At 39.8% G+C, this 24866-nt stretch overlaps 1 protein-coding gene across 1 annotated transcript; it reads right to left on the reverse strand.

Moving 5' to 3' along the window:
* Nucleotides 1-5401: 5401 nt before the first annotated feature.
* Nucleotides 5402-24392, reverse strand: LOC108028779 (somatostatin receptor type 2). The gene is made up of 4 exons (XM_017100758.3): nt 24056-24392; nt 8044-9309; nt 7692-7739; nt 5402-7444 (listed from the first exon to the last, which is right to left on the reverse strand). Exons 2-4 carry the CDS (start codon nt 9145-9147, stop codon nt 6929-6931), a joined length of 1668 nt encoding a protein of 555 aa, XP_016956247.1. The 5' UTR covers nt 9148-9309; nt 24056-24392; the 3' UTR covers nt 5402-6928.
* Nucleotides 24393-24866: the final 474 nt, after the last annotated feature.

Consider the following 24866-nt stretch of genomic DNA (forward strand, 5'->3'; position numbering starts at 1 on the left):
ATTAAAAGGCGGAATATTTCCACCAAGCAAACTTTCCACAAAGTGAATACATTTTTACATTTACTTCAAGTGCACAGGGGAATTTGAAAGCTTTTCACGTAGTTTCAGGAGTTTTATCTACTGGCTTTGCCAAATTATATTTATATTTATGAAACTTCACTATTTAAAATTAAGAAAAAATAATAGTTTAAATAAAAAAGATAAAATAGAAAAGATTACAATGTTACTCTGTGCAATGATTAATCCACTAAAGCCCAGTGAGTCCGAAACCCGCTATTTTGGAAATAAATCACAATGAAAGACCCACTCACATCGACGAATTGCTCTTACAGCTCTGTAATTTAAATAAAGCAAAGTGCCATTATTCCGGGAAACCGTTCTTTGATTTCCAATGCGACAAACACAAACACATCATTAGGGAAAAGTGAGCCACGAATCGAAGCTCATTATGGGGAACACTCCGTTACCGAGCATTTCGCTGGTAAAAAGGAAAACACGTGCCTGTTTTTCCTCAGTTGCCTGGGATAAAAATAAAACTCAGCTCGCCGGCCAATTGGTAAATCTTTGTGGTCTGCAGCCCACAATTATGGAGAGAAAATGAAACGCTCATCTGTCGTCGGGGAAAAAAGGTCGAAGGAACAGGAGAAAAATGGCCCAAGGACCCAAAGAAAAAATTCCACAAAAACGGAAAACTAAGGAGGGAGAGGATGAGGAGGCATAAATAACTATGTCCGCACAAAGTAAACAGAAATAAAAGCGGGGCAAACACAACAAACTCAAATTACACACCGAAATGCTGGCGGATGGGGGAGAGTGGGTGGTTTTTCCGGGGAAAGTGCGGCAGCTCGTGGGGAACGCCGAAAAGTGGGCAACTAATGTTCGCAAATGTTTGTCTGGGTTTGCTCAGGTTTGCGTTCCATTCCACTCCCTGCCATGCCAACTATGCAGGTGAGGCCTTTCCCCGCCTCCTCCCGCATTTCCCCGCTCTCCCTTCCGGTGTGAGCTTATGTAATTAATGTTTTCCTACTGGTCCAAGTCCAGCGGAAGCAGCCGGAAATGGAAGTGTGAGCCCAAAAAGTTTGCTCCCAACGGGAAATTGTTATTGTTTTGTCGCCTTAGAGAAGCAAAGAACATAAAGGAAAACCGGAAAAGCAAAAATAATTCAATTTTAGATACCCTCTAGTCAAATATATTTTCTTAATGAGTGAATTACCATTAGAGGTCTGTCATGATGTGGCGTGATTTTTCAACAAAATAACACAATTATTATTATTAATTCTTGTTTGTAGAACTACAAGTGAAAATTAAATTTTTCATTAGCTTTATTCATTTACTTACAAGAAGTGATGTATTCTAATAGAATACCCAACGTAAGAACTTATCAGTATGAAAACCGAAAGTGGGACTAAGCTGCGTTGTTGTGTTCCATATTTAAGTGGAGCGAGTGGAGTGGGTTATCCAGCCAGGTCATTGACTTGACTCCAAGTCATCCCATTTCCCCGCCCCTTAGCGTGTGTGGATGGGTAATTAAGATGGTATCTCAGGGCGTTGAAATTCGAGACGAAAAACGATTTCTTGTTTGCCGTTCGGCTTTTGTGGGCTAGGCGAACCCTAAACCGTAGAGCTGTGCCGAAATATTCCGGAACTACGTCGGCTTAAAGGGACATTTTCCGGGATCCCTTTACGGCGATTGCCTATTCCCGACAGCGTGCCATATTTTTCAATAAGCACAATTGACACCCACTCGACCAGGGTGTGGCCATCGCACCACTTGAAGCAGGGATGAGGCTGGGAATGGGAATAGGGCCAGGACGGGGGCCTCTGACAGTTTCCCGGGACGGGGCTAATTTACGCCTTCAATTTGTACTGGCCGAGCACTTATTATAATTGATGGCCAGTCCGGGACAGTCGCTCACTCAGCAAAAAACAAATACCATCTTGATAGTAAAAAAAGCTATTATTAAATTTAAAATAATATAATATTATTCTTTTGCTTTTTCTCTTAAGAAATGAAATTTTATACTCTTATTTAAAAAAAATAATAAATAATATTTCGAACTGAAAATATATTGAATTTACCTAAACATTTGTATCCTTACCTATCATTTTCAGTAACTCTCTAATTATATTGTACCATATAAATAATTATTACAATTTATTTTGTCTAAGAATCACCTTATATTTCAATGTAAACTATTTTTTAATATTTGTTTGAAATTTTGTTGCAAATATTCAAAATATATATAATGACTTTAAGAACCTTTAATTTTTCGACACTGTTTCCCTCAGTGCAGCCTCAAGGCAGTAGAGGCTTGCACCGGAGAGTGGGGGAGTCACGCTTTCCCGCAGGCTAGTAATTTACTTGTCCTTGCCGGGACGCCTTTGCTTTCCGCCTCTTCTTAGGTGACGCCTAAAAGCAGACCACGACCTGGTGGAGAACACTTCATATATCCTGTATGTATATGAGCAGCATATTTCAGGCATTTTTATGGCTCGGGAGCAGAATCATAAATATAGGAATTGGAATGGGAAATAGGGTGGGCAAAAAGGGAAACGCAATCCACGGCATGTGGCGTTGTTTACGGAAGAAACGGCCTGACCATGGGGGTGCCTCATCTATTTGGCGCCTGGTGCCCTAATCTCTCCGCTTTCCTTTATTCATCATCATTTGTTGGGAAAAAATGCTACAAAAATGTTGATCGATTCGAGTTTGACTTTTATGCCCGCTGCGTGTTTGTCGTTTGCAGAGAAATTTTCTTGCAAAGGGTAAACGATTACAGGGCACGGTTGGATACAGCTCATATTTCATTTGTACATTTTGTAACTAAATATATTGCCTTTTAGGCAAATACATTTTTATTCAAATTAAAGGTATTTAACTACATTAAATAAATTTGCACACCTTTTATAAATACATTTTGAAATATTTATCCTTTATTGTAATTTTTGAAACCATTTGAAGAGCATCCAAACTCCGGCGGACAGTGTTCTTAGCGTCCCGAAAACATTTTGTATCCTTCGCTGTTAATACTTTTTCGGGAGCTGGCTAATCATCAATCATTCGGTGGCTGCCCTTCATCTCTCCCGATGCCCTTATGCCGAAGAATTCTACCCATACAAATTCTTAATAAATTTCCTACTGAGCCATTGAATGTTGCCACGTTTTGGTCTTAAATCGAAGCCAGGGACTCGGATGGAAAATGCATTTTGGGCCCCAATTACTAATACTAAGGAAATGGCTTCGAGAAATTTACGGTCCAACTCAACGACTTTGGACTTTTGAGCAATTTGCAAATGCCACGAAGTGGGATAAGAAGAAATAAGGGCTGCATGGAAATAGTTTAAGTGTGCGAAAATGCCGAACGCTCGAGTGGCCACAAAACAAAAAAACAAAAAAACTTTCAATTTGCCCAGCCAAGTATCGGAATCGTGGCAATCATCAGGCAGCAACAAAAGAAAAATCATAAAACATAAACCAGAAGCGAAACCACAATCAAATGGAGCGCACACAAGAGGACCGGCGAAGTGGCTGAAAGCGCTCGAGAACTTTTCAATTCGGTGGCAAAATTTGCGCAATTTCCTCGGTGCCTGTTTCGGGCAAGAAGGGGTTAAGCGCCCACCTCGGAGGCTGCAAGTGTCAGTGGGGAAATTATGAGTGGCACAAAGTTGCTTAACCGCTCTTGTGGCTGTTTCTAACTACATTATTTCCTTTTAAAACCAATTTGCATATGAATGGGCGCTCTGTATACCATGTGTTGATATTTTATATTTTTGAATGAGTTGTTAAACAGCTTTATTAAAATTAAACTAGCTTTATCTAGCTTCAAAACAACAAAGTGTTCGTATTTCGCATTTCATCGTTCACTTAAATCTGATTTTAATGTTTATTTTATTAGCCTCATAGGTGTATTTTTTTGCGTCTGGCACGATCCACCTGGCATCAATTTCGTACTTTTTCCAAATGATCCCCATTTGGGATTGTATCCAATGCAATGTGTACTCAAGTGCGGTATTTGTTTGGCCAGCGTCATTATCCGACTGATTGAGGTGCTAATGTATTTATAAAGCGAGTTGCCTGTATTTTTAGCCTCGTATGAAAATCGTATCTACCGCGGCTGGGCGCCTTTTTATCTGTTCATTTTCATTGCCCGATTTATGAAGTGTGAAGCATTAATTTGATTTCGTACACAGCCGGGAATAAATTAGGTCAAAACATGCACGATTTACTGGCCAATTCTTTGAAGTCTGCACCATGGATACGCCAATGCCAGTTCGTCTATTTACATTTATCTCGATGCCGCCTTTGACTTTGAAAGTGCACAGATAGCGATCGAAGACGGAGGCGCTGTTTTCATAATTCAGCTGACAGCTGAGTTTTTTCCATCAATATGGCAATAAGTTGTCTGTCTGCCAGCCAGCCCCCAAGTTCCCATACTAAGTGCTTTTCCAGCTCTGCCCTGACCTTAAACTTCAACCGCCTGGGGGTTTGCAGGTCGAACGGCGGGGAAATTTCCACCGGTCTGCCATTTCCCATTAAAACTCTACAACTTGCCGGGCATATGGCTGGGTGCATCAGAATGCAGGCGGGCTCTACGTAATCCCCGGCTTTGGATCCTGCTCTGCCTGCTAATGAAGGTCGAGCCATCAATATGCCACCTATGTACATGACCTTCTCCAAGTGCAAGTAAAATCAGGACTGACGTGAAAAACGATTGGAAAACTATCTTATGTTGCACCGAAAAAAACTACTGAGCCATGGGTCGCAATGAATTAAATATAATTTTCTTTGGGTGTGTGCTGCATTCTGTATGCACTTTATTATTTGTGGAAACATTTCCTATAATCGTGTTAAAATTGTTGTTTTTCTAGCAAGCTTCGTTTTCCCAAAGAGTCATTGTCCTGTGTAACATTTTTCCACTTTCTCTTCCTTCTTGCCACTGCAATTTCTTTGCTTGTCAGTTAAAGATTTTGTGTTGCTTCCTGCACATTTCCTTTATTTTAGTTTTTGTGAAGCTTTCATTATATGCTCAGGAGTTTTTCATTGCATTTTCTCTTGCAATATTTCAGCACCACTTTCCTCCCATTTTATATTACTTCAGTGTCCTGTGAATGTTGGAAATGGTCAAAAATGGTCGCACACAAGACGAAGCATAAAAATAGTTTTTGTTTTTATGTTGACAATTCTCCTGTTGTTTGTCTCCATTTCAAATGGAAACCCCTTTGCGTAATACATCACGGTCGACCGACCAATCAGAGAACTATAAAAACAGACAAATAGAAATTCCTATTGAAAATAAACAAACAATTATTTTTGAAACCTGCCTAGGAAGGGAAAAAATTCGTTGGCAACTTGTGTATTCATTTAAAATATTGTTTATTTTATTTCAATTTTCAAGCACTTAAATCCCACTTACGTTTATCTATAGCAAATACGATTAGCTCCAATTAAGTTACACTTAAAATTGAAAATATTACATTAATCATTTTTGGTTTTCCTTCGTTTTCCTGTATTTTTTGGACAATTAACAAATACACATTTCAATAGTTTATTTTATGTACGGATTAGCCTAAGTTTACTTTCAAAGTACAAATACATTGATGGGGGAAAAGTGATTTCTCACATTTGCCAACGATAATTCTGGCTATTGTTTACAATAATCAAGTCAATGATAAATACTAACATTAGTTTACTGTGAGTTTGTTTGAACAGTTTAGTTGAACTATTTCGGGTTACGCAAACAATGAGGGAGTAATCTATTGTAATTGTGTTTGCTGGCTATATTTTCGACGCTATTTAATATTTATGGCCACAGTTCAGTATGTTTTCATTACTTCATTAGCATTAATTGAATTCAATTATCAATGTTGGCCACACGATTGAGTTAATGCACGCGAGTGCTTAAAAAACGTTTAGCTTAATGTAAATTAAAATATACACGGTTAATTAAGCTTCGATTAAGATTACTCTTATGAATCGTTACGCAAATTTTCCAGTTTTTGTTCAAATTTGTTTTGTACAATCACATTGCAGTTTAATTCGATTTATAGTGTTTTTCATTGAATACTTGTTAGTTTTATTTCCAATGGAATTATTCGCAATTATGGAATTATTATATTTGACTTTTAATTTTAAATTCAATGAACCCTTGCAAATTGTCGACCTCAATCAAACATATTTTATTTGCTGCTTTTCAAAGTCTTTCCTTGAACATTAAGATTAAATCTTTGGCTTACATTAGTAACTTTTTCTATTTCCCAACTGCTCCACAACCAGCTACACAAACTTATGCTAACTTTCCAACTTTAAAAGGTTTTCAAGCTTATTCTAGCGGAGTATGTAAATTTGAAAATGCCAATAAAATTATGCACACTTAATATCTCGAAACTTATATAAATATTTAGCTGATAAGCCTGCCAATGCGAAAACGGTAGAAATATGATATTATTCATTTGCTTTACGCCCTCGAGACCTAAATGACTGTGATCTCGTGGTTTAGTAAAAGGAAACTTAACAAAAACCTTAAAGTGGGCTATGGAACTAATCAATATAAATTCAGAATTTTTTTATATTGGCTGAACAGCTTACCTATTTCCTACAAGTTTCTTTATTACAAACTAAATGTATTGTTCATACCTATTTTTGAATGTAATAATAGGTCTATTTTATTTGTTAGTAATAATAAATATAAAAACCAGTTGTAAAACAGCATACTGCTATGAGATTCAACCTTATAAAAATCGTTCTGTTCGTTTCCGTTTTCGCAAGGCCCTACCTTAGGGGTATAAAATATCAATATCATTTCAGCGAGAGCTCAGCCTATAGCAAGCACTCCGACTGGCTCATCAGTTCCAGCTCCAGTTCCATGCGCCGATCTCACCTCCGGGCGATGAAGACCACCGTTTCCAGGGGCATAGAGGGAGCCCGGTCTTATAAGTCCGTGTGGAGCACGGGCGGCTTACAGTTGTTGGTCTCCGCGTTGACCACCAGCACGGTGGCCGGGCTGCCCACCTGGATTTCGGCGGGCACCTGGTGAACTGCCGGCTGCAGGCAGGTCACTGCATCCGTGCCCGCCGTGGTGGTCGTTGTCGTGGTCGTGGTGGTGGCCATCGGGGTATTGTTGTTCCTCGACGCCAACGCGTTCTTCTTGACCAACGCCCCACGTTGGGCGCCACCTTTTCCGCCGGCCCCCAGGAGTCGCTCCGACTGCCTGCCCTTGCCGAACTTGGGGAAGAAGCTGTTCTCCAGCTGCAGCTGGGCATTCACGTCCTTGCGCGCCGCACAGGTGCAGGCCTTCATGAAGCTCTTCTTGAAGTTGTCGCTGAGGAAGGCGTACAGGATGGGGTTCATGGCCGAGTTGGAGTAGCTGAGGCAGCCGCAGGCCAGGAACACGGCCAGCTCCAGGCGGGACGCACACCGCTGCGGGGCGGAGCTAATCAGAGCCACCTGGGGGATGATAAAAGCAGGTTCTAAAAGTATTCGCCGTAAAGTGCTCAATTTAAAGGCCAGTTATTGTCGAGCCACAAAAACTACATTTTTACATGTTACTTGCTCTGCAGGTTGTGAGCGTTACACACAGAAAAAATAGAGTAGAAGGGAACAAAAATTAAAAACAAAGGCATGCACAAACAAAGCTTAATAAGCATTTAAGATTATTCATAAATTTCAGGTTTTACTTAACACCCATAATTACCTGAGAAATCCAGTGTGGAAGCCAACAGAATATGTAGGCACTTATAACCTGTGGAATATTAAAAATAGGGATAGTTGAGGTTAAAGGTATACAAATATTTTAAAATGTAATTATAAAATTGAATGAAACATAAGTCTCCTTTGTTGTTAATAACCAGCCTTTAAAAAAAATTGATTGAAAATAAATATAATTGTAGGTGGCGGAATAAAAGTATTACAAAGGGATACAATCGATTCAAAATTTGTTTTTGAACTAATTTTTTTATTTTCCTTTTTTATTTTTTAATTTATCTTAAAACGGCGAAAATAAAACATGTAATTTTAACAGCAGCTAAAAAGCTATGAGTACTTACCGTGAGCACCAGCTTGGTGACCTTCCTGTGGGAGCGCTTCTTCTCCTTGGACTTGTGCTTGGGCCCCACCGTGTGGAGCTTCCTGATGACCAGGCAGTAGAAGACGAGGATGAAGGTCAGCGGGGTGGCGAAGCCCAGGACCAGGGAGTACAGAATGAAGGTGGAGTCGGTGTGCGAGTTCTGGGTGTCGGGCCACTCGATGTTGCAGGACAGGTTCCCGTTTCTGGACTGCACGGTGCTGGCGAACAGGATGACCGGGAGCATCAGCAGCACGGAGGTCATCCAGGCGAAGGCCGACACCAGCTTGGAGACGAAGGGCGTGCGGTAGCGGGGCGAGGAGATGGGGTGGCACACGGCTATGTACCGATCCGCAGACATGATCAGCAGGAAGATCGACGAGGTGAAGGAGGTGATCGAGGTGCTCACCATGTAGGCCTTGCACATGTAGTCGCCGAAGGACCAGTTGCCCACCTGCATGGTGTACAGCAGGAAGGGGATGCCGATCAGGAAGCACTCGTCGGCGATGGCCAGGTTCAGGATGTATATGTTCGTGACCGTCTGCATCTTGGAGAAGCGCATCACCACGTAGATGACCAGCGTGTTGCCGAACAGCCCGATGATGCAGACCAGGGCGTACAGGATCATCGTGATGAGCTTGAGGACGAAGTTGTAGCTGTACGAGCAGTCGGGGCCCGCATCCTCGTCGTAGTCCGGGTAGAGGCTGCCATTACCCGGCCCCTCTCGGTGCTTGTGGTCCAGGTGGGGCCCCGCGACGGCCGCCACTGTTCCATTGAGGCTGCCATTTGTTGGCCTGTAAAGGTCGCTGGCCATCGATTCCACGGACTCCGGCTCCAGTTGCTGCGGAGTGGTTCCATTTGGCGCCACGGCCAGCTGCTCTGTGGGCGTTATTAAGCTCGTTAGTGTCAGCGCTGTCAGCACGAATAACAGAATGCCAGAGTGGACACTGCCTTTGCCGCCGCTGCTGCTGCCTCTGCTCCTGCGGTTTCCAGCTGCTGCCCCATTTGGTGTCGAGTGTCGTCCTTTCATGTTGGCCACCCCGCCCGATCCTCCTCCTCCGCCTCGCCAGAACCACCCACTGCCCATTCCGATTCGGTTACTCTATCTGCCTGCTAATTTCCAGCCCGCGGTCTGCGGCTGCCTGTTTCACAATGCCTGCTAAACCAGCTAAACCAGCTAAATGGCAACTATTTTGATATGCTTTCCATACCTCATGCCGGTGACGTCACATGTTGCACGCTGCTGTTTCTGCAAAATAGTTAAAGTGAAGGAAAATATGGAAGATTGATTAGCTACGAGCAAATGGTTACAGCATCGCCATTATTAAGTGTTATGGAAGCATAGATAATAATTTCATATACTTTTAAAACAAGTCACTTGACTTGAGAGTTGGTTTATGTAGGTTTCATAAAATCTTTATTTAAATACTTTAATATAACAGTGTGAAATTTCATGGAGTAATTTATATATTGTTTTTTGGTAACCTTTATGGTTACCAAAAGGTAAAAGGTAACTTTTTCAAAAATTTTAATTTTAGGATTGTATTTTAGTTCTTAAAAACATTTCAAACTCAAAATCAAAATATATAAATTGTAATTTTCTTTTGTAAATTTAAAAAATGAAGATCTTTTCACCCACCCTCTTAAAACGTCAAAACCAAGATAACATGGAACACTTCATAAATATTGAAAATTAACATTATTTTTTAACGAAGACAGAAACACAAAATTCACTCTAATTTTTCCCAGTGTAAAATGTAGACCGTCTGCAGCTGGCTCTAACAAGCTCGTATTATTTACTGACAATATTGAGCGCATGCTATCAGCATTTCATGAGACTATCCCCGCTACGCCACGCCTCATCTCCGCCCCCGGACCCTTGGACCCCACCCCATCCCCCTCCCATCATCCTGTAAACATCTTCCTGCAGACAATGCAATCAACTATATGAAACTCAGCTCGTTTGCTTGTTTGCCTTCTTGGCACTGCGCGGCGTGCGAAAAAATGATTCGCCATCCGGCGGGTGAAAAATGAAGGGCGGATGAAAAATAAAGGAAAAGCCAGCGAGAAGGAAGGCAGCCCAACCAAATGCACGACAGCAGCCACAACAACTACAAGCAATTAACTTTCCCATAACGTGGGTCCGAAGGAGAGAAGCGTAATTCATATAAACTCAATTTATCGTTTGTGCCAGGAGCAGAAATATAATTAAATAGAATTTGAAATGAGTCGACAGTTGATGGCACTGCAGCCGGGACCGCAATATTGAGAAGTGTCCGAAGAGTTCGAAGAACAATCACTCAAAATCACACAGTATTGCACTCCAGGCGAAGGCAGTGTGTTTCTTTTTACTATTTCTTTTGAAGGAAATTTCACAACGGTCAAGTATGCTAGTAAACGTTTACTATTATATGTAGATTATATTTGAAATCCATTTCTTAACGCTTCTCTTCAACATTTGCTTGAATAAGCATCATATAATCTGAGCAAGAAAAATTCTTAACGACGACTTTAAATACATTTTTATATTTCTGCATAAATCACTCATTCGGAAACTAATTAGTAACTTTTTCCAACAAGTCCGAAACTAAATACCATTTTAAGCCGTTTTATATTTGAGTTGGCTGCACAAACTTTGGTCCACAATTAATAAGCAATTTGTTTTGAGGTTTCTTAAGATCCCCGGGCAGCGTTGAAAATGAATAAACATAAGCGTTTCGAGTAAAACGTGGTCCGTATGGCGTGCAACACGAAAACTTTGGCCCAGAAGAAAGCCACAGAACATATACACTGAGTGGCCCCATGAAGGTCGCAAACTTCTCGGTCAGTAGCCAGGCGAAAACTTTCGCAGACATCGGCCAAAACAGACCATTACGCAGTGAAGTCAAGTTTTCGTTGGCCAAAATCCGGCAGAACAACAAGCCAAGGCCAAGTGGAGGGAAATAGCCACAGGCGGCATAAGTACTCCCCCATCGAACGCCAAACCGAGGAAGATAGAATTTCCGCAGATTAATTAATTGGCGTAATCCTTGTTAGATAAACTGCGTGAATCGCCCGGAATTTATGAGCGCGTCTCATTCCGGAATTAAGTGGGTCAACGGCAGCTGGGCCTAACGACTTCGCGACCCGATCGGGTTAAAGTTTAACCCCCTGCGTTAAGCCCCACAATTAGCTCGGATGCAGCTGCTTTGATGCTGGCCACATCATAATTGCTACACTCGGAGAAATAGAGAGAAGTTGAGGCTGCAAGCGCATCTTCAGTCATTGCTAAGATAAAAGATATTACAGGATAGAAATCTTTTGTAAGAATATATTTTTAGTATATCAAATAGATTTTTTATTTATAAGAACCATAAATAAATATATTAAATTCCCTAGAGAAAGGAATATTATAGGTATGATAAATACAAAATATCTCAGTTCCATGTGCTGAAATAGTATATAGTTCCTTGTTTTTGTTCATTGAACTTTTTATTAATTTTTATTCAAATATAGATTTTTTTTAAGAGTAATCAACCAGTTTTCTAATATTTAATGAAATCAAGGGAATTAATAGCTTTTTTCTAGAATAGTATTTTCTTGTATTTAATTTAATTTCAATATCCAGTAAGATGTGTTATTGATTATTTTACCCACGGTTAACCACTGTTTCTTTCCAGTGTACGCCTTTGTTCGCTCCACACCTTGATTAGCCGGACAGATATGCCGATAATTATGCCATGGTCACAAGGAGAAGAGGGGCCATTTCGCAATGTCCTGACAGTTTCCATGTCCTGCTGCCCGGCTCTGTTCGGTCGTCAGTCCGCTTCTGGCCGGCACAAACAAGGTTAGCAATCAATTGCTAAACATGTTGCCATTGACGGCGATGGCACCATGGCCGAAACAGCCGCCCCCCATGCCACACCCACACACAAAGGCCATAAAACGCTTGACTACCGATTGATCTGGCCAGTGGAGCAGAAGATATGTGTTTTCGGCTATTCCAGCCCTCTTTGCGGCTGGGGTTTCCGACCAAACCGGACCCAAAAGGCAGGGCAGGTTGCGTTATGGCCAAGTGACTGATGAAACCATAATTGGCAGCAGGGGAACGTCTCACGTGTGCCGTCCTAATGAGGCAATATTACATGGTCATACCGAGTATATTCTGTGCAAATTGTGGGATTGAGAAGGTGAAATTCTACATTTTACAAACCATGAGAAGATTTAAAAAAGCCGTACAGGGAAATACTTTGTTATATAAGATACATTTCACTTGAAAAAATCGATCTATTTAAGATACCTTTCTTAAGACCCCCCAATAAACCCAAAGCACATATTTTTGGGCTCCTCAAATTGAAATTTAATAGCAACATTTTACGCAATTCTTTGAAGAGCAATCGAAGCACTCAAGCCTAGAAGTTGAACGGAGGTTAATCTCACGGCCGGATCTAGTCCATTTACATTCTTATTCAAATTTGATGCTGCTCAACAAAACTTTGTTAAATTTCAGAAAAACCAAATTGAAGGACCGTCGAAATTTAATAGAATTTCTTTTTTCGTGTGAAAAATACCTTTTGTTTTCAGCGCCTTTGTTCCACCTGAGCACGGCGGGCAAACTTTTAGCTGTTATCTTTCTCACTCATTGGCCAAAGTCATTGTCATGCATAGAGTTTCCCTCCGGATCCCTACACCTACACCAAAACCCATCCTCCGTGTCTTCTGCCAGCTTTGTTCTGGTCTTCTGTGGCATAAATTTTCACTTCCTCCGTGAAGTGCATGGGTAAGTTCCACTTTGGGGCTCTCTTTCCATCAAGCTCTTCAACTTTTCGCTCCGTTGATTTGTTTCTCCTAGCCTCAACGCCCAACTTGATGACTCAATGTCGCAAAAACCGACGCATGCCCCTTTGATTTCCGAGTGTGGAAGCCATTTGCTTAATTAAAAATTACATTCGATCTGTTGGGCAACTCCTGAACCGCAAATAAACGCCAAATCGGCTTATGTCAACCAAGTTAATTGGTAAATGCACAAAAATAGCTCACCTTTGCCCCCATTCATCATCCCGAGTGAATTGGGGCTTTCAAATCATATATTAATCCATTTGCGAGTGGGTGAATTAGGCCGATTGGCCGACTGTGTGGGATGAGCTTCCATTGGGATTGATTCCACGACTGAATGTGATTAGCTGCATGCAATCAAGGAGGGGAATCAAAATCAAAGCGTTTTCATGAGTGGCTTCATAAATTAGCCCTTGGCTAACTGAGCCCTGATTTGATCTGGGTGAGCCAATCACACTTTTAGTATTTTGATTATAGTGATTAATTTTGCTGTAGCTTCATTATTGGCTCAATGCCTTGCCGAGTGTATTTATTATCGGTAAAATCTTTTAAGGATATTCTAGAATGTAATCAATATAAATTTTACTTCATATAAGTTTAACACATTCCGAACCAACAATTTTGCCGGAGTCTTTAAAAATAAAAAATTACTTGGGAGCTAAAGAGAATAATCAAATTATAGCGTCACTAAAATATTATTCTACCTACTAGTAAAAACAATTATTCCATTTAATCGTTAGGTTAGGAAATCATGTATTAGTAGTATTTAACTTTGCTATATAATTTTTTGTTGAATGATGTTGTTATTTTTTTGTAACTTCATAAAAAATGAAACTATTAGCATATGCCAAATATGATACGATTTTCCAAGTATTGAACAAAAAAGCGTTATTACCAGAGTCTAAATTCCTGAGTGCACATAAAGTAAAGATAAAATCTTCTTTATCGGTGTTGTCAGGCTAACACAATTTTTATCTATTTTCCAAAATTTCTTCCGCCCATTGCCCTAATTTCCCTGCCAGGGGTGAAGAGATTTGAGAGAGACCTAGCTGACGTCTGGCGAAATATGTTGCCATAATTTATGTATTCACACTGCCCCCAGGCTCGACTTGATATCAGGCTAAAGTGTCCGTATGTGCTCATCCGTGCGGTGGCGAAGCGATCACGTCCTCACCTGGATGCCGGATTCTGGATTCCGGGTGCTACGTCATTGTCGCTTGGCCAGGTCATGATTTATAAATAATTAAATATTTATTTTCGCACATCGTAAATGACGTTGGCAGCCATCGATGAGGGTCGGGACAGTGGGAGGCATGCTTTGGCGGTTGGCCTATGGCCCCAGCCATATACTCATTAATATTAATAAGGCGATGGTGGCGAACGGCAGGTGTGTCCCTCACCGCCTCCCTGGAATTTTCCTAACATTTCCCCCAGGCTCCTCCCACCTCAACAGGTGTCGGGCCACACGTGTCGCCATCGCCTGACGGCCTTGCCCTTGTGAGCTCGTAATCAAGTCAAGTGCCATCGACTCGGCCGCAGAAAGTTTCAGTTATAAACGCGGCCTCCGGCCTGGCCGTTTTCGTTTAGGCCAGCAAACCTCGACTCGAATCCAATTTCCATTATCCAATTTAACGCCGGCATGCGCGCATAAATAAGCCCCGGTGGATAGACCAAAAACGGCACGAATAGAGATCCGGAACGCTCGGCGGGATGATCCTGGGCCATTCCCCCAGAGCATTGTTATGTAAATCTCACAGAAAAAAGTCATTATTAATACCCATCTTCTACTTAGCGAAGTTACAAAACAGAATAAAATATTTTATGGGAAATCTTATTTTTATCGCCACAGGTATTAATGTGAATAAATTTCACTTCGATTTTTATTTTTTCCTTCTTAAACTGTCTCAACCTTACCTTTCAGTAATATATTTATTTCTATAAGCTTAAATTTGGCGCATAAAAATACAATTGTTCAAAAAGGCCTTGAAAATCAATTGGCCTCCCATTTTTCCGAGAATCAGGAATGGCTTTCAAGACGATTTTTTACGCAACCCTCGAGGGGAAAAGACAATTTTCCCGAACATTTTTCTTATTCTGCTTTAAGTCTGCTAAAGTGAAATTTACAAGAAATTGCAGGATGTCCCTCAGTGGGATATTGAAGTATATAATTTATTGTTTATATGTAAACAAAAGTGAATACCAAAGACAAAAGCGAGCGTTTACCAGTTTCATGAATTTTTCAGCGAAAGCTAAATAAAGGGAGCGAAAACAAAGGAAAATGCTAAGGAAAAGTAAGACGCCCACATGAAAGATACTTTGTTAGCCTTGTGAGGGGCGGGCCACGCCCCTGGACACGCAACTTTTACAGCTAGCACAGGTGTGCGTGTGGGTCTGTGTGGGTGTGAATGTGTGTGAGCCTGGTTTCTACCAAAAAAGGGCCTCAAAATAAATTACAACAGATTGAATAGACGGCCCTCATATCCTAGAATTAGCAAGGTTCTAGTATTTTTTATAAACAAAGTTGTCCGAAAATAAATAATTAAAATTTTTCTTGATGAGCACTTTGTTGTTGTTGGGAATTATTCACATTATTGTCATAGAATAAATATTTTAAACTTTTTTTTTAGATAAAGGCCGGCGGCTATCTCAGAGGTTTTCTAAAATTACTTTTACGACCTGTAGTCCACTTATCAGTTTTAGGAAAGAAAGCGAAAAAAAATGAGAAAAAATTGGTTCAGAAAAACCAAGAAGTTGGTTGGTTGGAACACTAAGGTCTAACCTCAAAACATAAGACTTTTCATTTAATTAGATATTAAAATAATATATTTCTGCACAGGCAACGTTGCGTATGAATGATAAGATTATAAGACAACTCTCGTTTTCAACAAACTTAATACCGCATTTACTAATAAATTTTAAGAAATTGTACGTCACTATTGCTCAAAGTATCCACTGCTACCCCTTGATTTTAAAAAGTCCAACAAAAAGTCGCACAATAGGGCGAAAAACAGAATTTCGTGCTCATCGCTTAAAAGTCGATTTCAGGCTTTTTTCCTGTTTAAAACGTTGTTGTACAATTTTTTGTGTTGCGTATCAGAGGTGAGCGAACAATTTTTGCTATCTCAATAACTTGATTTATGCTCCTCGGTCCGTCGCCGAAAAACAGCAAAGTTCATCGATTATGAAGGTGGGGGTGGAGGTGCAGACCCTACCTTCAGGTCTATGTATTTCCACGCAGAATATAAAAACGAAACAAAATGAGCCACGCGCGCTTTCAGCAACATTTAATGTCAGCGTCAACGATGTGTCACGCCCAAAAGGCCCCATTTCGGTGTATCCACTATAGGATTCCCCGATTCCCCGAATCCGCATCTTTCCCTGCCGACGCTTACCATTTAGACAATAAATTAATTTCAGGCGATGGGAGCGGAGGGGGCAGAATCCAGCAACAGCAAAATCAACTCAAATCAGTGTCTAGACGAGGTTGAAAACTATGGTCGGAGGAAAATGGCCAGAGTGCGGGAAAACTCAGGGGGCAGGGAAAACCCCCAGAAGGGCGCGTGCTGAATTTAAAGACATCCCGGGAGTGGGACAGCTTAGTGGGTGCCCTCATCCAGTCCCGGGGCTTATTTGCTTGTGGATTTTTCTGTTTTGATTTTCATATTCATCCCTGTAATGGCTTACAGCTCGTGCGTGAGAGGAATTATGTCCCGATATCGCTGGGCTCCGAGCAAATATCCAAGGAAAATAACAGCAGTATAAGTGATTTTGAATTTGTGTAAGCAAACGTAACGAAAACAAACGAGAATTGAGTGCAGTTTGGGAAATTACAAAATAATAAATAACAAGCGATTCTCTTTTAAAGGGCTTTCCCTTCTTTAAGATTCTGAGATACGGAATTTCCATAGAAATGACTGCTTAAATCGCACCACAAACGTATCATTTTACAGTCAGCATAAAAGTCGGAAACATTTTAAGTTATGCTTAAAGGAAAGTGTAAGACAAGGTGATGACTTGCAGAAAGAAATACCCTTTAATAAGAAATTTTCGAAAAAAGTAATTTCAAATATATGTTTTTTTAGTGCTTACAAAATACCATTGATCTTAGGGATATTTTTTATTAATTATGGATTTATTGTTAATCAACAGATAATTTAATTTTGTTTTATGGTAAATATTTTAATAAAAAAAATATATATTAATATTTTTAATTCCAGTGTTTATTGGTTGGAGAAGTACCTCAAGAAAGAGTGCTATAAAAAAGTATTTATTACATACAGAAGGAAAGTAAAACTTAGGGAAAGAGATGCAAATGTGTAGAATGACTGAACAATAAAATGGGAAATATGTACGAAGGGAATGTTCGTAAAATGCCGATGGAATGTGACAAAGTTGCGAGTCGTTCACAGCCCCACCACCCCATTTCACTATCTTCGACCTCATCATCATCGGCCTTCGACTTGTAATAAAAATATGTACAGCAAAGGATTGTTTGACATAAATTTATGGACTTTTTCGCTCTTCCTTGAAGGAAGCCCGGGAACAGGACGTGATGGTGCGATAAACGGACAGTGTCCAAATAAATCGTATCGGTAGATACGAGCCGAAATGGAGGTCAACATCGTAAAAAGCAGCGACACAGAAGCAAAACATGATTCCGAATAAAAATATGGGAGTCAAAGTGGGAGGGGGCAAACTATAACCCTATATGCAGATCATTGAAATTGTTTAGCCTAACAGACCCACGAAAATTATGACTCTTCGAACATGACAGAGCCTAAGTAAGTTGACATAAAATTTATGGCCGCAAAATAACCGACCGACTGTTGGTTAAGTGAAACATGAGCCCATAAAAATGATGACTGCGCCTCTAAATATTCCAAATGAATATGGAAAACTCCGGCGGAGAAGAGACCATAAATAATACTGGCCAAGAACGAGGCTATAAAACACGCTAAATGGTTTTGCTCTTGATGGGATTAATAAAGTTAGCGACTCAAAATGGTCATTTGAAAAAACATCTGCAGAAGGACGTTATATAAATAACATAGTTCGAGGTTTCTCAGCAGTCAGTAACTCACGTTCCTGAACATACAAATTATATTCGCAGATAATAAGGGATTACAGCACTCAACAGAATAAGTAGCTTAAAAGCAAAAACAATCATAAATACTTTATTTATGAGAGTGCGCCCACGTCTTATACCATTTCGAGAACAATTAATCCCACTAAATCACTTTGTGCAATCGATAGTTTTCCGAAGCATTCTCCTGATTTGATGTAACAAAGGGGCTTCTGGTTGTCAGGCAGCAGAAGCGAGGAAGGCAAGACAATCCAACTTTCATCAGCAATTTGCCGATGTTTTTCCGCCTTGGAAGTTTTTCCTATTTTCGTCATTCAGGCTGAAAGTTTTCAATTAGTCACACGACTGCACAATTAAATTTTTGCGCCACTCTCAGCATACACAGATTGTCCCCGTGTGTTGGCTTCGATGTCTTGGTCCCTCGGAGGACTCTGCTCAAGGCCACCTATGGAATTGGGAGGAAGCGGCGCCGACAACTGGCAAACATTTATCTTCTAGTTCCTCCGCAGGACGGGAAAACGTTGGGGGAAATGCGGAGTCAGAAGTGCTTTTCCCTCGAGACCAACTTGTCGTAATTCACTGGGAGCACAAGTTTTGCCATCGATAAATTTCCCAGCGTCCGAACACTTGTTGCACTTTGAAGTTTTCCGTCGGTCGAGTGGGCCAGGCCATCCATGGACGGCTTATTTGGTTGATTTTCAAATGGGAGGATGGAAAAACTGCCCACAGGCGGAGTGTCAAAGTAAATCACTTTCACCGCTGAAAATCGGTTCCAGTTTTCGGCTATTTCTTATTGAATTCTATCAATTTATGGGCAAAGAGATAAGAATGTGATCATTAAATGGCAACCAAATAGCAACAGTATGAGTAGAAGCTAAAATTATTTCAATATAAAGAAACAATATATTAAATTGAAATATTTAAACATTATATTTCTTTGTCTACGCAAAACGGATAAAATCGCTTATTAAAATTAGATTCTGTGGCAATTCAGATTATAAATTACTTTTTTGGGGCTCTACAAAACTCACAAAATATTTCGTTGACACTTTCTATGATTAGGCATTAGCATAAAGTTGCCGCCACTGATTTACTATATAAAATGACGTGCATATTATGCAAACATTACCCATCTATTTTAAGCCCGGCCGACAGGTCCGCGCATAACTCTGGACTGCCAACCGAAACGGTCTGTTGTGTGTGCCCGCAATTTGGGCCAACATTTCCATGGAGCCAGGACCGCCTGGCCTGACAAGATGACGTGGCAGCTGTTGCCGCAAAACACAGTGCGGAAAACATATTACATTTTAATGTATAATAAATAATTATAATATAAGTTCATAAAAACACCTTGGAGAAAATTTTACTAAAGTATACAGAATGTTATTTTACAACTATTTTAAAAATCTTATAATTTTGATATTCTTAACTTTTCTAAGTGTGTTCCCGCAAAATGTTGTAGCGCTGCTAATTGAAATGAATTAGCTAAGGCCAACGTTTTGGGGCTTTAAAGAGGTTCCCATTGGTAGTAGAATTTAAACCTTCTGGCCAGCAGAGATGCATGAGTTCTACGACTCAATTTGGTAATGAAACCACCACAAAACGGGGCGGAGAGAAATGGAAGGACGAGGCACATATGGACTGCCAAACTGCAGCTGAACTCGGCTTGATGAACTGACGTATGAGTCCGAATCAGTATTTTGACCACCCACCCCTCGCTCCCTGGCCAAAGTGGAGGCAAAAGGACAAGATGGACTCGACTGAATTATGCAATGGACAGGCGAAGGAGCAGTGGCACAAACCCACTGCAAGTGGGCCCAGAAAAACAGTGGAAAGAGTCTGGCAAAAAAGAAGGCATTCAGAGGGAGATGGATCCTGTCAAGGGGATATTTTCATTTGCTGCGAGGGACAAGGGGATTTCTGAGAGGGTGTCGCACATATAGTAGCGCCCAACCACCCAAAAGACTTTCTGGGAATACCCCTCCTTGGGTAATTGCAAAATGCAATTGAGGTGCTCATCCGTGGCCGTTGGTCCACCTGACCTCAGGTGATTGATGGCAGCCACAAAATGTAATGTATATGAAAAGGTAAATTTATTCTCACTTTCAGTTTTTTAGAAAAAACAGTGCTATTTTAGTTCCTTACCTTAAATTGTAAATTTTCTTCGTGTTCTACACAAAACTGCAACCGTGAAAGAGTATCAATGAGTCTCGTTTAAGGCGGTACCCGATACCCAGTGCGCAATTGGCGGCTCATTTAAATTATTAAATTACCAGCCAAGAAAAAGTTTTAATTTCATTGCAGCTCATTGAGGCCATTTCGCCTCTCTTGATCCCTTTTTCGTGTTTGTCTTCCGTTTGGGGTTAGACTTTTTTACCAACTTTCGGGAGCACCTTCGGCAGAAATTTCAATTAAGAGCGTTTGAGGAAAAGGCCAAGTGATGGCACTTGATAAATTTCAATGGCCAAGTAAACCCGACAAAATTATAAATCAAAGTGAAAGCACTTCAGAGGGGCAACGAGAGATATAGATAGAGGGCAGTTCAAGTGACGATAAACAACTTAAAAGGTCGTGAACGAAATTTGAATAGAACTCAGAGTTCGGCCCTATTTTATGTTTTTTCCAACTTTATTTGCTTTCCGGCGGCCTCTTTCCCATAGAACTTTTCACATTTTGTTGCAGTTTTTTCAACAGTTTTGCCATGGCTCAATTAGTTTGAAAATTTTATTCGATTTCCCCCATTGACGAATTCACTGAGAAATTAATTTGGTTTGCGGCTGCTTAGCTCAATTTTTGAGCTCATTATCTGCTTCTGGTAACCTTTTGAAGTGGGAAGTTTCTTTAGGGGTATTTTTTCCATGGTCAAAGTTTTAATAGATTTAAAGAAGTTTAGTAAAAGTGGATTCCACCCATTTTTCAGTATTTCTTTTGGTTCTCTCGATTTGTTTGCATAGGCTAGATTTGGGACTAGCTAAATTTCTAGTGAAGAACCAGAGAAATATACTATGCCTGCTATTGGCCATTTGGCTGATCAACTATTAAATTCAATTTAAATTCTATTAGAATTTCTAGTCCAGTTTTAGCTGGCGATTTCGGTTGTTGAAGTGGGCCAAAAAAGGCGGCGACGAACAAAGAAAATTGCAAATTTTATTTATTTTAGCGTAGAAAAACAATAGATTGCTAATGTTATTTACGTTCAATTGTTATACACTAGCAATAACAACCAAAATACTGACAAAAACAATAATAGAGACAAGAGCCAAATTTGACTATCAATACAAAGGAATGTTGTAGTTGAATAGAAACTACCCCTTACCGCGTAATTATAAGTTAAAACAAGTTTTTTGAAATTTAGGAAAATAAGAAAGTGACTGAAATACATATATATATATTACTTATAAATTGGAGTTATACTCATTGCGACTTAAAATCTTTTTAAATGTTATGTCAAGCAGGCAACCATTTTTCTTGAGACTACATTTTCTTAAATAGATTATGAAATAATATATTTAATGTTTTGAAACATATTTTGAATAAGAAAAATTTAAGGATGAAGGGCATAGTAAGTAGATCTATGTAAATACCGGGTATCTTCTATTCGAAATATTTTGACCACTTTATGTGTTTTTGTTGAAACTAATGCACAGATAGCGCCGTTGTGTAGGGGACTGTCTGTGTTTGGTGGTCTGCTGTTGATAACAATGTCGATTTAATTACATTTTATTGACTTCACCGCCCCCGGCCAACGTGCGCGTCATCGTCATAAGCTCTTATCAAATAACAGAAGCACATTATGCCACAATAAAGATATATTTACTCATACACAGATAATGCCTGATTGTTGTTGCAGTTTAATTACACTTTTATTTTGGCGAGTCTGTGCGACTCTGGTGAACTTCATTTGTTTTTTCACAAGTATTTACGTTTTCCTGATTAAAGTCGAGCATAGGGGGTCAACGCTTGCCTTTTTATTTGTAAACAGAAAACACCCTATCTTGTGGGAAGGCCTAAAAATTAATTTAAATGGGTATATCTGTTATGATATGAATACAAATTAAATTAGAAAAAAGTTTATATAGTTGAAATAGAGCCCTTTAAAGTTCGGATTTTAAAAAAATATCGAATTTTTGATAGTGTTTTACTATATAGATAGATTTCTACGGTAAAACAATTTTTCTTGCATAGAGTATAAATAAATAAAATATATATTTACCGTTGAAACACCAGGGCATTGGAGCTGCGACTTATAAAGCGACTTAGATAGTATCTTTAGTGTGTGTACGGGGATGTTTGCTGCTGCTTGTGGTGGTTTTGGCTCCTATTGTTGGCAATAAGCACGTAATTACTCACACAAGCGAAGCCAAGTGCAAGTATACTTAGATGGTCGCCAAAGGGACACACACACGAGCACATTACGTAATTACATTTAATTATCTGCATTGAGTTTGCGGTCTCCAAAGGAGGTCTCCCCTCCTTACTCGCACTCAGCAGCACCCTCTGTAGTAGTTTATTAATTTAGCCTTTTTGTCTTGATGCTGCATTGTTGAAACGGAGGAAAAAAGGGCCACATCTGAAGCTTTCCCCCTCGGAAAGTGGCCCACATTTTGGCTGTCTGCCCCTGGAAGTATGCTGCATTTCGCTCTGACAGCCCCTGCAGTGAAACTTACACTTTTAGTTGCGCTATCGCCAGTAGGAATCCTGAACTCCATCTGCCTTTATGGATGCAGCATATGTGAAGGGAGTCCCCGTCCTACGGCTCTCTTGACAAATTTGGCGAACCATTTCACTGGCGTATAAAGTCCTCCCTGCCAATATATGCCAGCCACCTACACAATGCACTTTGGTACAGTGAGTGCTTAAAGCAACTTTAGTATTGGCCTTTTATGCCTCAACATTTTAAATATTTAGAAAAAAATATCGTTTTCTAATTTCTGATGTTTTTAGCCAAATATTTATTATATTTCAATCAAAAGGTATTTTTATTTTAGTTAAGATCTTAAATTTTTCTTATTTCCTTAAATAGCTTGGTGGCTTTACAAATTATAATTAGTCTGATTTAAATAGCTCGATTGAATCTTTATCGCTCATCCTGACTAGCTTTTTATGTAGAGCACTGTGAGTCGAGGACTTTTATGACATTTTATATGCGACTTGGTCTGTCCTATTCCCTTTTCTTCCGCCTCATCCATTCTTCGTCACGAGTAGCAGACATGCGGAACGAAAGCATAAAATCGTCTTGGCCTGGTCTTTAAGGCTTTTCTTCTTGTCTTGGCCGCCTTGACTGCGCCAAATTTGCTCTTTAATATTATATGTCCTTTGGCATATTTTGATTTAACAAGATTATTCATAAGCTCCAGACTTAAGCTCATTGTCAGAGGAATACAAAATCTTTTCATTTAATAAAGTGGAATACTTGGGTATGCTTTTTATTAAATATATATATAAATCACGAATTATCACACATTTTTTTAATTTCCTAAAGTTTTATATACGTGTCAAAGTTTTCTTTCGCTGTGCCTTTTATAATTTTATTTTCAGGCCGGTTCTTGAAACAACTAAGAATTTTTCCACTGGGAAACTTTAATCTATTCCATGATTACCATAACTTTCAAACGTTATTTGGTTATCAAAACCATGACAATTCTCGAATTTGTTGCTCCCACAAGAAGTTGTCTAAAATACGAATAAAAAATATGTTTACAACACAATTACGAGAACAAACAAGCTGACACCCACACAATCAAAACAATTCAACAATTCTGCCGCATTTCAAAGCATTTCAGGAGGCAAATAAAAAATCCTTGAGGTTAAAGCACACACACACAGAGAGCAGATGGAAAGGTTTCCATCCTTCAGTTGGGCTCAACTCGACTCGACTCAACTCATAAGCCATATAAATTTCCGGCTGTCGTCTTTTACCGCTTCGCATAAATTTGACACTTTTTGTTTTATTCTTGTTGTTTTTCTGTTATTTTTCGTATTTTGTATCTGGCTTAGGGGAACCGTTTCTTGTGTTTATGTACCGAACGTTAGAGCGGTTTCATGGAGTTCATTTTAAGGGAGATTTATAGTACGATATGGCAGAAACAATATTTACCTTGACAAAATTGCGTTTTTTGGCAGTTTGCTTTTTCGGGAAATATATAACGTTTTTTTTTTGGGTTCAAGAACACTTTCTTTGATGTGCCATTAAGGGGAAGATATTATTTATCAAATATGATAAATATGAATGAGTTCTTCTTTCTTATTTGGATCTATATAAAAAGTTTATAATTATTTCGTCCGTAAATATTTTTCAAAAAGGACTTCCTTTCTCGTTAATGTTTTCACTTAACACCAAAATCGAACATGTTTTAGACAAGTTATTAAGTCTATTACGCGATTCCTCGTTTGATTTTGAAGAGCAGGGCTTTTGGACACGTTTGGAGCGCTTTGTTGACAGGCAACGACTGAAGCCGCCCAAGAAATTCGGTGTCTAACATCAAATACGATGATGATGGCCCATTGAGTGGCTAAAAGGCAGCAGTCGAACAGCTGTTCATCCGAAGTTGGTTCGGGCCTCTATGAGCCATATATCTACCTTTCCTCGGCTACCGAAATGTTAAAAGATTCCGAAAATAAATTCCAGCGGCCTGTTAGCACTTAACATGGCCATGTGGGTGGTCTCCTGGCCAACAGCTTACCTGTTTGCTGGCCCTGTTAGCACACAGTGCCTCCGATAAGTATGCATCCCTTCCATCATAACACTAAAAGTCGGCGCCCCAACGCGTTTATTTCTCGCCCATGGTGTTTATAATATTTAATATTAGTTTTTATGCTAATGGCTTTTTAATGCCCGCAATTTCGAGTGTTTCATGTTGATCGCTCTTTGTTGTTCCATATCGCGGGGCCCGCTTTTATGTCTGCTG

The sequence above is a fragment of the Drosophila biarmipes genome, chromosome 3L (assembly GCF_025231255.1).
Source record: "Drosophila biarmipes strain raj3 chromosome 3L, RU_DBia_V1.1, whole genome shotgun sequence".
Classification (NCBI taxonomy): domain Eukaryota; kingdom Metazoa; phylum Arthropoda; class Insecta; order Diptera; family Drosophilidae; genus Drosophila; species Drosophila biarmipes.

Excerpts from the sequence above, each read along its gene's own strand:
- LOC108028779 (XM_017100758.3), bottom strand. The coding sequence starts at position 9,147 with ATGGGCAGTGGGTGGTTCTGGCGAGGCGGAGGAGGAGGATCGGGCGGG. Across the intron at positions 7,740-8,043 it reads TCACCAAGCTGGTGCTCACG|GTTATAAGTGCCTACATATT; the intron begins GTAAGTACTCAT and ends AATATTCCACAG. Across the intron at positions 7,445-7,691 it reads TTCCACACTGGATTTCTCAG|GTGGCTCTGATTAGCTCCGC; the intron begins GTAATTATGGGT and ends ATCATCCCCCAG.